General features: G+C 40.2%; 1 protein-coding gene across 1 annotated transcript; it reads left to right on the forward strand.

Annotated features, from left to right (window-relative positions):
- Window positions 1-1,963: 1,963 nt before the first annotated feature.
- Smp_192580 (lin-7-like proteins) lies at window positions 1,964-2,212 on the forward strand (the record flags this gene model as incomplete). Its single annotated transcript, XM_018792447.1, has 1 exon — window positions 1,964-2,212. A coding segment is annotated over one exon (249 nt), but the record flags the coding sequence as incomplete, so codon positions are not given.
- Between the last annotated feature and the right edge of the window lie 12,539 nt (window positions 2,213-14,751).

Consider the following 14,751-nt stretch of genomic DNA (forward strand, 5'->3'; position numbering starts at 1 on the left):
AGCTTCTATAGCCGAGCATCGACCCAAAACAGACTGAGAAACGGTTGAAAACTCCGTCATTAATTTCTTTGCATATGCTTCAGGCTCATGAGGTTACTTTACAAGATGGTGCACGCTGTTTATCGGAACGTCAGCTAAATATAGCTGATCAAACCAGTCTAAACCAAGTAACCAAGATCGGCTGGTGTTATGTAACACCCCGGTGAACGTCGAATCGCGAAAGGCACTTTACAATCTAGTTATTCCAACCAACGTAGGTAATTACCGCATGCCGTACGAGGTTTTCGTGTTGTTGGCCGTGATCTGTCCATTTTGATCCAAGATTTTTGTGAGATAATTGTTACGTCTGATGCAATGTCTATTTGCAATCTGAACGGATGCCCATTAATATTAAAGGTAATATATTTTCTCTTAACTGGGGTTGGGCTCTGACAGGTTGCTACTAGACCCAATGAATTCGTGCAGGAATCAGGAGCAGACCTTCTAGTACTTCTGGGGCGATGCGGCTTCTTTTTTGGACAAAATCCATCTTTGTGACCCACAGCTTTACACTTCCTGCAACGATGTTGTTTATACGGGCAGCTTCGAACGTAACGGGCTGGTGGAATGAACAAACAGAAGTAATAAAGCCATATTGCAGTCGTTTGTGGGCAGATCTTCGCATGACTTATGGGATGCTATTCTCCCTCAATGTCTTTTAGCATATCGAACATCGGTACATGAGTCCATGTGATTTCCATCCGCTATTTTACTGTTCGGGCAGGAATTATGCCTACTAGTGAAGATACAGACGCCCTTGCTGCCCTGCAAAGAATATGAACATGTACCGTACATACTTACTCTCCATAACCGCCTAGCTGATGCATACCGTTTGGTCAACATCTACTTGCTCAAAGCTAACAGACACCAAAAGGACATGTACGATCGTCGGGTGCAGGCACCAATTCATACAGTCTTTACGTCGTCCCATGACATCGTTAGGGATGACGTGGCAACTGTGCACTATGACCAAATAAAATCGGATCGGATGACAGTTGCCTCTGATGCTCGGTTCGCCGATCCACCACCTGCCACTAGATTTTATGAGGCATCGTCAGAGGGAGGGACAGCACATCCGTGCCCGAGACAAGGCACTGAGGACAATGTCTCATTAAGAGAGGGGATGATATAATGGAGTTGAAATCGCCATGTATGACGTTGCTAACATATTCCATTTTCTTTCTATTGCAGGGCGACCAAGCACAAACTCTTTGGAGGAAGAAGAGCAAGCTTTACATACACTGCGCTTACGAGACGACTTATAAGACTATTTTGTAAACTGGCTTTTCCCTCTGTACTTACCCCCACGAATTTTGATTTTGAAAATAAAAGGCTCATGGCTTCCACTCCGTGTTCTTTCTTGGTGTGAAGTTCTCGATCGACATTGCGTGGTGTGGTTTCAGGTCTTCTCCGCTTTTTTGTGACTGCTGATTACACGTGTTACAAACGCTCTCTCCTCCGTCCATTCTTCGGCTTTATTGGTCACGGCCCTTGATTGAAGATTATAATAGTATTGTGGCATCCTTTTAGGCCTTCCCACACTACTTTGGAGCTTTGCTCCGGATGACTATTAAATAATACTACAGGATTTAATCCTCTTCATTTTACTGTTGATGCCATCACATGCAGAGGAACTTTTGTTAATCAAGTGAACTTACTTGTGGTTGTTATCTCAGAAAGCAGCTTAAAAGTAACATTCATTTCATAATAACTGTTACCATTTTGTTGCTCAATGTTACCTTTTTATATTGTAACTGTAATTTGTTATCTTTTGCATTACTCATAGACATATGCTTAGGTTTGTAGTGTGAATTCTTTTTGGTATATTATTGGTAACTTTGCGTATTGTTATGTCTTGGCTAAGCTCTTTTGCCGAGATCCACCACAAGGTATATTGTTAATTGTTCATATTCACATATTAGATATTAATAGAGTGTTGAGGCTATTAGAAATACTTCATAGATGTCCTGAAATAAAACCATCAAAGTTAGCAGCTTTACAGCGAATACTGCTCTCAGACTTTTGTGACATGATTCGTGAAGTTTATAAGCATATATGCACAACTGTTGGTATCAATGGGTCAGAAGAAGTTAGTATGGTTTTTGCTATATTGTGGGTTTCACACAAAGACAATGCTCCAAGCCTCAATTATTACTTACTTTTGTGCCTATGAGTAATTCATTCATATAAATTGTTGTCAGCGTCTCCATTTGATTCATTCAATAAACGGTGGACACTTGTAGAGGCCTACTGCAAAGTGGCACTGCATACTCCTGACATTCTGTTCTCAAGGTGCAAGAGTGAAGCTTACAGAGATTATGGAATGAGTTTGAAATAACCAAGGTGGAACAGATCGGAACTGACCACAATGACTTAGGTAATATACACTCACTACACCCTTAAATCATGAGATTAAAATTATTTCATCCTTTCTACTGGTTCTTTCTCCCTGTATCGCATGACTGTAAACAGTCATGTTACTACCACTCAATTAACTGTTTCTATGAATTTGTTCAGACCTCAGTAATAAGGATAGGTCTGTAGATTTTTATTAATCCTTGCAGTTTGTAACACTGTGAATGCCCAATCTCGCTTTAAATATGTCAGCAGAAGGTGATGATATCACGTGTTCTGGTAGCGAATTCCAGTAATTCACTACTCGGTGAGAAAAACGAAACTCCAGACGTAGACGATTTGACCTCGAATTTCGGACTTTCTTTGAATGTCCTCTCAGATGATCAGTCCTAGACGGAGGGAAAAGATAAGACTTTAATATGAAGGTCATCGTCTGGTACACGATAGGCTAATATTAAATCACCCGGTATTCTACGGTAAGATAACGGAAATAATCTGAAGTATCGCAGTTAGTCCCTCGTCCTTGGACTCATTTCAGCATATCCGTCTCATACCTGGAACAAATGCGGTCATGAAATTCGGGTATAATAATCTAAACATCTCTTCGTTCAAGTACTGAAAAGACCAACGAATAATCCGCAACACTGTAAAGCCTTCAGCAGCCTCAACCTTGCAATTACTCATAGTTTTGAGGTCTCTCCTCATTATGATCTATTATTCTTTATATTCCATTGATTTGCATAACACGAATCCACGTATTATGTAGTGATGTTATTCACTATATTTATTTAATTGCATCTCCACACTTCTGTTATAATTTACTAGTGACTAACCGCTCATTCAGGTAACCAGTGAATAAAGGTCATCACGTAACATTATCTGACATACTGTGTATGGGTCTCCAAATCTTTATGTCATCAGTGAAGAGTAGAAAAGATGACTTCTCAACAGTTGGCAATTTATCCATATGAGGTAAAACAAGGCTCAACATGGCTCAGTCCACTTGTCAGTGACTTCATGGATTTGTGTCACGTTTTGATCTGGCCGCTCCTAGCTTTCTTCCAACCTAATCCCACATCATAAAGCATTGCAAGTCTGGACAGTCGGTGGTTGGGCATACGTAACACGTGTCCCAGCCAGCTCAACTGATGGAGTTTCACTACTTCATCAATCGATTTGCCATCATTACCTAGTACTCGTTTCTAACAACTCCATTACTTACCCGGTGGTCCCAGGATGTACGAGCAATGCTTCGAAAACACCTATGATCGAATACTAGTATCCTACAAATATCCTCTACTCTTATTGGCCATGTTTCACAGCCATAAAGTAGGACGGAACGAACTGCTGCGCCGTTTTGACGCGTTGTCTTCGTTCTCCGAGGAAGCAGAAATCCGTGAGGCAAGGTAGGGCTTGACATTTTTAGGGTCGATCTTTTCTAACCCCCCTACCTTGTTAAAAGGCAGCGTCGCCGCAGATGCTGGTTGTCCGAGGGAAACATCTCATTGCTGTCACACCCCTCTACAGCCAGCAGTACGACGTCGCCCTCGAACCTTCAGTTGTGGTTTTTAGTCTTACTGTTCATCACTCGACTTGCCTGTCATGGTAGGACTCACATGAATATACGTTCCAGCTGATATAGCTCGATTGGGTCATCACGATCGACAAACTTGACCACTACGCCAAGGTAGCGGCTACAGTCAGGACAGGACTACCGGACATATCAGGTTTGAGATACTGAAGTATTCTTAAGACAGTACCTTTATCAATAGCTACAGAGTCCATCAACAAGCGGCCACAATCACAGCAAATCATTCGTCGTTCCGCATTACTGATAGAAAAGGCGGGACTAGAGAACATGGACGACCTTTGAACGAACCTTAAATGACCTTGAGAAATACTAGTCAATCAGAAGACAGTTAGTATACAGTAAAAATATATTATACAAAACTCAAAAATTAAAGGGGATACTGTTCTTTTACATAACTCAAATACTTATCAAGGTCAAATATAGGTTCGGAAGTTCTAAAATCATAGTGCATCCGGCACAGAAACTCATCCATGTGGCTCCATAGTAGTCGACCTCTGGAACCATGAAAAAGTCTCAAAAATTGTTTCAGCCTCGGCCATATAGTTTCAGTGTTGTCGGTATGTTTGTATGGTTTAGGGTTAAGGATGAGACTATAAATTATGGACGCCCTTGGAGCGACGCTAGAGTGAATCTCAGAGTGTCAACATAATAACTTAGACTAAATGAGGGTTATAAACCTGTGTGAAGAATTGAAATTATGATTTACAGTTCATGGTTAAGGTTAGGAATTATACTTATAGTTTACATCACGAACTGACATCAACTATAATGTCAAAACTCTATTTATAAAAATGTATAATTGAATTTTGCGCCAAAATCCTATGATCACTTCTCTTGTAGACGCTTAATTATCATGTTGTCTCTAAAATCTGTTGAAAACCGACCGTACGTAAGCGTCAGGTGCCGAACTTAGCGCCGTGACCTTGAAACCCTGCGAAAGCTTTTGATTGGCTCGTCCATGTTCTTTAGTCTCGCCCAATCATCCCCTATCTGGACTCGTGTTGGTGACAGGAATAAGAGTAAGTTGGAATAAACCTTGGAGTGATTAAACCATGAGATCATGATACTGACATTTTGCTTAAAATCTTGGTGAGAGTGGCTGCAAACTACCTGGTTGAAGTCAATGTTATTACTGATCACTGGTTGTAGACGCTGGTCGACGTGACTCAAAATCACCCTGTGATGTAAATACTTGTGTTCTTCATCTTTTACTTAAATTTAGAGTCCCGTAAATTCATTCCCCCTTGTGTTCCGTTTCATTTACTATCGTAAATACTGCTATTGATTCAACTTCCTTGCTATTCATTTTGCTATCCTGGTTCTGTGTGATAATTCCTTACAGACCTTCATTTGTGCCATATCCTTTGTTGATCATGAATGATTCACGGACATATGATCAAATGGTTTTATGAAATAATAATACTTATGATTGCAAGGCCTGATAAGAAGTTACCGGAAATATGTATTTTGATTTGTCTGCAACCCAATTGCAAACTTTACAGAAGACTGCTCCAACGTGTACGTTCAGTAATTTCGCACCTCCTACTTACCATGTATTTGGTCATAAGCTAAACTCTCAACAATTGAACGAATTTGCCATGTAGCAGGTTTCTCCTTTCTACTCTGTAAACGTGCCCCCAAATGCCCTGGTACGGCTGAGTGGGCAAAGTCTACTCTCCCTCTCGAAACGCTCTCACACGGCCAGCGAATATATAGCCTCTGCCACTCAAGTCCTACTCACTGCCTTCTCGTGGAGGGGGTGTTGTTTACGAAAGTGAGAGGACGAAAAGCGAATGTCCGGCGCTTTCACCGGGTTGGTGGATGTTGAGGATCCACCTAGGGGAGTTGGAAAACCCTGATTCCAAAATAATGGTGCATATGGGCTCCAGTATCCTGATGGAACGAATGGCGGACGAACCTGTCACTGGTCAACGGCTACCATGGGACTGCATCACCTCACGATGCTCCACTGCCTTGTGGATCAGACCTTTTCGTCAAAGGCTCGGGGTGTGGCCCCCTAAGAAAACCACCTGCTTCGGTTTGGGCACCCGGGCAGTATCACAGCCCACGCACACAAATAGTGTGGCGCATATGTACCTGGTGCCCTTTTGTACCAATATATATGTGTTTAAATAAATAAATAAATAATAACTCTGTAAACGTGAAACATGCCTATTAGGAATAAAGGATATTGGTTGGTTACTAGTATTCGATTGTAGGTATCTTCAGAGCATTGCTCGTATATTTTAAGACCATGGATTAGGCAATGTCTGGGTTAGGAAAAGGGTACTAGGTAAGGATGGCGAATTGATTGAAGAGGTAGTAAGTCTTCATCAACTATGGTGGTTGAGACATGTGTCGGGCTTGCACAACCAGCGCCTACCTCAACAGTGTTTTATGGTATAGAAGTGGACCGGAAGAAAGCGAGGAACCAAATGCCCTGGTATGGCATTCATGTGATTTTTCATTGTTACAGAGTTTTATGTTACTATCCTCATTATCTAATAATCACGTTTTCACAATGCTAGAATATTCATCTATATAAACTTGTTCTAATTCACATTATGTGTAGTATTTAATATACTCATAATCACTTGTTATGCAGTGTGTTTTCAGTTTGAACCATCATATGAAACAAGTTGTAATAATCTCCTTTCCATTATAGGTACTATGAAACTTGTTGTAAGGTATACACCATGTATTCTTAAGAGATGGAAGTACGTTTTGACAAAATAGAAAGCTCGACGTCGACAACTTAATTAACGTTAATTTAGAGACGTGTGTGCATAATTCAGTGTTGTATAATTCACCAAATTTGGTTAGACTAACATACTTCCATTTATACAGCACAGATTAAGTTTTCCAACTCTTTACATTCTCATTAGAATCTGTAAATAATTTGTTGTTTATATTAGTTTTTGATCATTTGGTTGATTTTCAATCCTCTATTGTAATTTGCTTTATAATTCTGTAGTCATCTAGACAAAATATTTAATTTTTTTTGTGCAACACTGACTTTTTGTCAAACTAGAATTCAGCCATCAATCCATTTATGTATCTATGAAATTAAGACTTAAGTTATTGAAGTAGGTTTGTAAGTACGATCACTTGGTTTTTGAAGAATTATACTAACCGGTTATGGATTTTAAACTTATCCGAGAGCGGGCAGAGTCTGCTCTCCCTCTCGAAATGCTTTCATATGGTCACGCGAATATATAGCCTCTGCCACACAAGTCCTACTTACTGCCTTCTCGTAGAGGGGGTGTTGTTTACGAAAGTGAGAGGACGAAAAGCGAATGTCCGGCGCTTTCACCGGGTTGGTGGATGTTGAGGATCCACCTAGGGGAGTTGGAAAACCCTGATTCCAAACCAATGGTGCACATGGGCTCCAGTATCCTGATGGAACGAATGGCGGACGAACCTGTCATTGGTCAACGGCTACCATGGGACTGCATCTCCTCACGATGCTCCACTGCCTTGTGGATCAGACTAGAATTCAGCTATCAATCCATTTATGTATCTATGAAATTAAGACTTAAGTTATTGAAATAGGTTTGGCTTTTGAAGAATTACACTAACCGGTTATGGATTTTAAACTTGTCCTATTAAAAAAATAATTATGTGAATTTCATGGATTATGTTGAGACTTGTACATGTAAGGTATACAATCACTTGACTTACTTACTTACTTACGCCTTCTTTTCTAGTTCTTTCCAGTTCTTGTTCATTGTTCTCATGTCTGTCTCTATTTCTCGGCGTAATGTGTTTTTTGGTCTTCCTCTTCTCCTTCTCATGTCTGTCTCTATTTCTCGGCGTAATGTGTTTTTTGGTCTTCCTCTTCTCCTTTGACCTTCAGATTCCATGTGAGTGCTTGTCTTGTGTCACAATCGGGTGATTTCCTCAAAGTGTGCCCAATCCACTTTCAGCGCTTCTTCCTGATTTCTTCCTCTGCTGAAATCTGGTTTGTTGTCTCCCACAGTAACTACTTGTATCTTCTGGATAATGGCTTTCGTAGTTCTCCACGTCTCTGCCCCATACAGAAGAACTGTCTTGTGGATAATGGCTTTCGTAGTTCTCCACGTCTCTGCCCCATACAGAAGAACTGTCTTGACATTTGTATTGAAAATTCTAACCTTGGTGTTGGTTGAAAATTGTTTTGAGCTCCAGATGTTTTTCAGTTGTAAGTATGCTGCTTTTGCTTTGCCGATCCGCGCCATCACATCTGCATCTGATCCACCGTGTTCATCAATGATGCTGCCCAGATATGTAAAGGTTTCCACATCCTCCAAAGCTTCTCCGTCAAGTGTAATTGGATTGGTGTATATTGTATTGTATCGGAGAGTCTTGCTTTTCCCTTTGTTTATATTGAGACCTACTGCTGCTGAGGCTGCTTCTACACTGGTCGTTTTCTCCTGTATCTGTTGTTGCGTTTGTGATAGAAGAGCCAGATCATCCGCGAAGTCTAAATCGTCAAGCTGCATCCTGCCTGTCCACTGTATCCCGTGCATTCCTCCAGATGTTGACGTCTTCATGATCCAGTCGATCACCAGGAGAAAGAGAAAGGGTGAGAGTAAGCAACCTTGCCTAACATCGGTCTTTACCTCGAATGAGTCGGTGAGTTGTCCTCCGTGGACGATTTGGCAGTTTAATCTATCATAGGAGTTCCGTATGATATTGACTATCTTCTCAGGCACACCGTAGTGTCGAAGATGCTTCCATAATGTCGTCCTGTCCACGCTATCAAATGCCTTCTCGTAGTCGATGAAGTTGATGTACAGTGATGAATTCCATTCGATTAATTGTTCCACAATGATACGTAGAGTTGCGATTTGATCTGTGCACGATCTATCCTTACGAAATCCAGCTTGTTGATCTCGAATCCTTCATCCTGTTTGACAATACTCTGTTGAAGACTTTTCCTGGTATTGAGAGGAGAGTGATGATCTTGTATTTGTCGCACTTGCTCAGATCGCCTTTCTTTGGTATCTCGATGAGAAGTCCTTTCCAGTCTGTTGGTACTTGTTCTTCGTCCCAAATCTTACTGAAGAGGATGTGGAGTATCTTGGCAGTTGCTGTTACATTTGCTTTCAGTGCCTCCGACGGGATGTTGTCTGGTCCCGCTGCTTTGCCACTCTTGATTTGTCTAATGGCCATGCTGATCTCTTCAATTGTTGGTGGGCCAATATCGATTGGGAGGTCTGTGGGTGCTGCTTCGATGTTGGGTGGGTTCAGTGGAGCTGGTCGATTCAAGAGTTCCTTGAAGTGTTCTACCCACCTGTTTCGTTGTTCTTCAATATCGGTGATTACTTTGCCTTCCTTGTTTTTCACTGGTCTTTCTGGTTGACGGTAATTTCCAGCAAGTTTCTTTGTTGTATCATACAGTTGTCTCATGTTTCCCTCTCTTACAGCCTTTTCCGCTGTCATCGCTAAATCTTCCACGTATTTACGTTTGTCGGTCCTGATGGTCCTCTTCACTTGCTTGTTTGCCTCTGTGTATTCGGCTTGTGCCTTGGCTTTTTCTGTTATTGTTCGGCTGATATCGATTGCTGCCTTCTTGTTCCTCCTTGCTTCAATTTTATCCAGTGTACCAACAGTGATCCATTCCTTGTGATGGTGCTTCTTTTGGCCCAGAACCTCCTGACATGTCGAAACGATTGCCTCCTTGATACCTTTCCAGCTGCTCTCTATGGTGGTTCCCTCTCCATTGAGTAGGTCATGAAAGGCCTCGAACCTGTTGCTTAGGGCTATGTTAAATTCGTTGAGTTTGTCAGCATCTCGAAGAAAGGCCGTATTAAACTTTTGTGATGTTGTCCGCTTCGTTGTCCAGTGCTTCTTAAGTTTTAGTTTCATCTTGGCGACGAGCAAATGGTGATCAAATGCTATATCAGCTCCTCTTCTGGTTCTCTTGTCCTCCGTTGTCCTCCTGAACATTTTGTCGATGCAGACATGGTCGATTTGATTTTGTGTAGTGTGATCCGGTGAAATCCAAGTGGCTTTGTGTATGTTTTTGTGTGGGAATATGGTGCCACCTATGACCAGTTTATTGAAGGCACATAGGTTTGCAAATCTCTCACCGTTTTCGTTCCTTCCTCCCAGTCCATGTTGTCCCATGACGTCTTCGTATCCAGTGTTGTCCTTTCCAACCTTGGCATTGAAATCTCCCATTAGAATGGTCAGGTCCTTGGTTGGGCACTTCTCGAAGATTGACTGCAGCCTATCGTAGAATTGGTCTTTAGCGTCTTCATCGTAGTCGTTGGTCGGCGCATAACATTGGATGATGTTCATTGTAATGCCCTCTCTCTTTGTTTTGAAGGAGGCTTTGATGATCCTCGGTCCATGAGATTCCCATCCTATAAGTGCATTTTGTGCTTTTCTAGACAGCATCAGTGCCACTCCTTGTGTATGTGGGGCATTTTCTTCTTCATGACCGGAGTATAACAGAAGTTCTCCTGAAGACAGTCGTTGTTGTCCAACCTGCGTCCAACGTGTTTCACTGATTCCAAGCACTTCCAGGTTGTATTTCCTCATTTCCGCAGCAATTTGGAAGACTCTTCCGGTCTCCCACATTGTCCGGACATTCCAGGTACCTATAAAAATTGTCGCTCTGGTTGTAAGAGGGTGCATCGGCCTCATGACTTCCGAAGGAACTCGGCTTTCATCATGAGACGTCATTATTTCTTTCTACTCCCAGGGCAGAGTTTGAATGATTTTTTCTGGTTAGCGTTTTTTTAGCGAGTTCATTTTCTACGGGATGGGGTCGCTAACCCCATGCCCAACCCTCCTCCTTTACCCGGGCTTGGGACCGGCAGTAGCCCTGGAGGAGCTACAGGCGGAGTTATACAATCACTTGAGCTGTGAGAAAATAACAATGGTAGAAATTCCACTGAATATATGTTTGTAGTCTAACGACTATTGTGTGTGTAGAAGTAAGTACTAGATTTGAGACACAATGGAGGTAATGAGATACGAAGGATCCATTAGGCGTCAAAGTGAGACTGTGTGTAGTTGAGTGTCGTTCTAGGTAAGAAAACGTCATACAAATGTAGAAAGACAAGAAATTAACAAAATAAGACTACATTTGAGGCGAAGATAATAAGATCAAATAACGCAGAGTTTTGAATGACACCTAACTCTATATTTAAATTAAGGTAGAATAAATGCAACTATAAGCTTCTCACGTTTGAGCCTTCGGTTACCTTAAAAATAAATAGGTGCCTTCAGGTCTAGATGGACATCCGAAAAAATTTGAATCGCTCATTGATAGTAGTCAACTCTGAAATTAGTCAAACATTTGAAGTTGTATATGATTCATTTTTTCTAATTTACTATTATATTGATTGTTACTGGACACTTAATTACAAATCACTTCGACCTTTATTATTAAATGACCTTTGTAATTTACAAACAGCACAATTTGAAAGTATATATATATGTCGTAATAGCAGATGCAAACGTTCACCATTTTTTAACATATAACATTGTTAGATTCATTAATACATGCCTCATTTTGGACTTTGTAAAGTATCATCATAATTGTGGACTTATAACTGTAGAGCCTGATGATGAAGTTATTGAAGAAGCAGTTGTTCGCTCAAATATTGTTCAATTTTGTAAATGATTCAGTCGAATAGGCTTTTCCTTATGCAGCGAAGGTAGTTAATAAAATGTTAACTATATTGGTTTTGAAGGCATCAAATGTTTGAATTTACTGGAAATGACCACGTAGACGTCTACAATACATACGACCGATAAGCCCTCAAAACAAAACTGACTAACGTCATGGCACCATCCATTCACAAATAAAAGTGCTTTTTTCCCCGATACCACAAAGCATTTATTCAGCTTTGAATCCTTTATATTTTCCCTGGAGTCTACGACAAGGTGCACTCTTGACTCTGTTTATAAACGACGATATTCGCGTAGGTTTAACGTCTAAGTAATTCCTTCCATTTGTATTCTTCATGAGAGTGACCGATTTAGTAGAATCGTGCATACTAATTCAGACACACCTTCATGTCGAATTACGACATAGACATTGAATTTTTTGAGGATCCTTTGACCATTGAATAGGATAACCTCAAAAGAGCGACGAACATTTCTGTATACTTGAAAAAGTTTCTATTTTGGAAAGTGTCAATCACATTCAGTCTAACTGACTTTTAATTATTCTCAGTATTCTTAAAGTTATCATCAGAATATATTTACTCTTTAGGTGCAATTAGCGAGATTATTGCAATTTACAGAAGAAAAAAACAAACGGCACATGCAGCTCTATAATCTTCATTCATTTCAAATACTCAATAGTAAAGAATTGAATAAACTGGAGTTTGTAATAAAATATGAAATTAGTTATTTGTAAAAAATTAAGGGATAAAATCGAATTGTCCTAGTGGAGGATATTTTGTGGTATCCATCTTATGACTCGATTGTGACCAATTATACGAACAAAGAATATTGTCAAGCATGGTAAGCAAAGATGGATAGTGGCTAGCAGTGGAATCCAGGAAGCACGTTTCGTCCTATTTGAGACTCGTCAGCTGGATGTACCTGTATCTCAGAGTTGATGTTCACTCTGGGACTCGAACTCAGTAGCTTTCCATCTTTGCTTACCATACTTGTGAATTAAGGTCATATTGAGGCAATACGCACAGTATGCACATATGCCAATTAGAGACTGGCCAGTTGCAGTCCTAACACATCGATGGGAAGATTCAAACAAACAATACTAAATGAATTAAAGAATATTCTTTTCAACGAGTTTCTCATCATGTTCTACAATTACATATCCAAATTAATAATCCATAAAATTGATCAGGTTTAAGGCAGAGTACATCATTGAAAATTGTAACATGTGAATTAAGGATTGTTTGTTATATCAAATCAAATCTGTAATGTTGGAGCTGACCAAGATGAAGAGTTGGCTCGAATCAGTTTATAAATGAAGTGAAATTGTGAGATAAATGATCAGATTAAATATGATCAACATGAATTGAGATAGATAATCATGTAATTACAAATCAGGAATTACGTAGTGTGTGGAATAATACAAATTGGGCAAGAATTAGGAGATAAAGGTGGATGATAAATAAATATCTCAAAAAGGTTAGCAAGTGCAATAATAATGACAACGGTAAGATATGTGGATAAGAAAAGTTTCGGATATAAAAATGAGAATTAATAAAATTACGCCACCGTATCGTAGACTTGATTAACTAGTTGGGCCCAAAGTTGACCAGGGTAAAAGGAGAGGCTGAGCATATTTCTTTTGGATGCAAAGCTCTAGCATTTCGGTCTGAATAGCAATTGCCCCAGCTGTCTGCAGGATTCCAAGTCTGACGGAATTAGGGAGATGGGTGTTAACACGGTATATCATTGTGAAAGATTTCTTCATGTTGGCTGTATGTCCCGTTTGAATTAAATGAGCTGACATGGAGCTGTTAACAGTTTTAACTACACCTTTGCTTAAATACACTGAGAGGGGCTCACGATCCCGAATATGCGAATTCCTAGAACATCAGCCAATATAACTTGCTCCGCAGAAGCAGTTGAATTGAAGCTACAGAGAGAAGTGACCAGTCTAGATAATTTATCATTCAACCTTGGAGTGATCATTGGTTATGTGGAAAACATTAATTGTAGTTTGCTTGTATCAAAAGTTCTTTGGGTCGATCTACGTAATTTGAGCCTTAGTATTTCACTAGGTGCATCACCTTTGAATTGTAAGCGTAAATACAGAAGCATTTTACCCACAGTCGGTTATTCCTTATGCTCTTTTTCATTGACCGTATGTTTATTTACAGATTTCTCCGGATATCCATTTTCTTTCAGGGTGGTATGCAATCCCTTTGTTTCGTCTTCCACCGCATCTGGAGTGCACATGGTCTTGATTCTATGTTGGAGTGTTAATGAGGTTCCTTTTGTACTGTAGGGTAACAAAACTAAGAAAATTTATATATTTGACCATCCGAGTAGTTTTTCTTGTTTATGTTTCTTTCTAATGACCCGTCCTTTCAACTTGAAGATACCACTAGTATTGTAGTTTGACAACTATTAACCAGTAACACCTTCTATAATCGAATCTTGCCCCACTCAGTTAAAATCAGAGGTCAGAAGCGAAGAGGTTGGAAAGATATATTTGATGCGTTTATAGTGCCGTGCTTCAATAATAGTTCACTTCGATAACCGTTATTATACCAATCTTAACGGTGTATAAAATCAGAAGGCAAAAGGAAGCGGCAACTACATTTTTATTCATGAATGATGCAGATGAGAAAGCTGTGGGCACATGAGCAAGTGTAAGCGACCGAAGCAAAGATAATGCTGCTGGAGATTGGCGGGGGAGGCAACTCGCTATGAGCAAGCATTACTCAACATTTATAATCAGACAAAAATGAATGACAGACATATGACGAATAGGATACGAAGGGTACACATATACGCTCATATAAAAATATAGTCAAGGTTAATAAGCGAATAATTAACAAGATCAAAATATGACTCATAATGTATAGGCGAATTGGCCTGGCGAGTAGCTAGAATAAAGTATATGTGCTTAACAGATAAACTGATATTACACGTTATCAATATATCGAGGAGCGATTGGTCTAATCTGACTAGTGATAGTAGATGTTTCCCACGCTGTGCTGTAGCGTGATCTGGTGCGGATACATGACCAAACGCCTTCAGCTAAACAAGTCCACTAAAACTAATGTGGTCAGCATCCAATGTCGAGCACTTAAAAAGCTATTGATTTTAGGGCATTATTC

This window comes from Schistosoma mansoni, assembly GCF_000237925.1.
Source record: "Schistosoma mansoni, WGS project CABG00000000 data, supercontig 0279, strain Puerto Rico, whole genome shotgun sequence".
Taxonomy (NCBI): domain Eukaryota; kingdom Metazoa; phylum Platyhelminthes; class Trematoda; order Strigeidida; family Schistosomatidae; genus Schistosoma; species Schistosoma mansoni.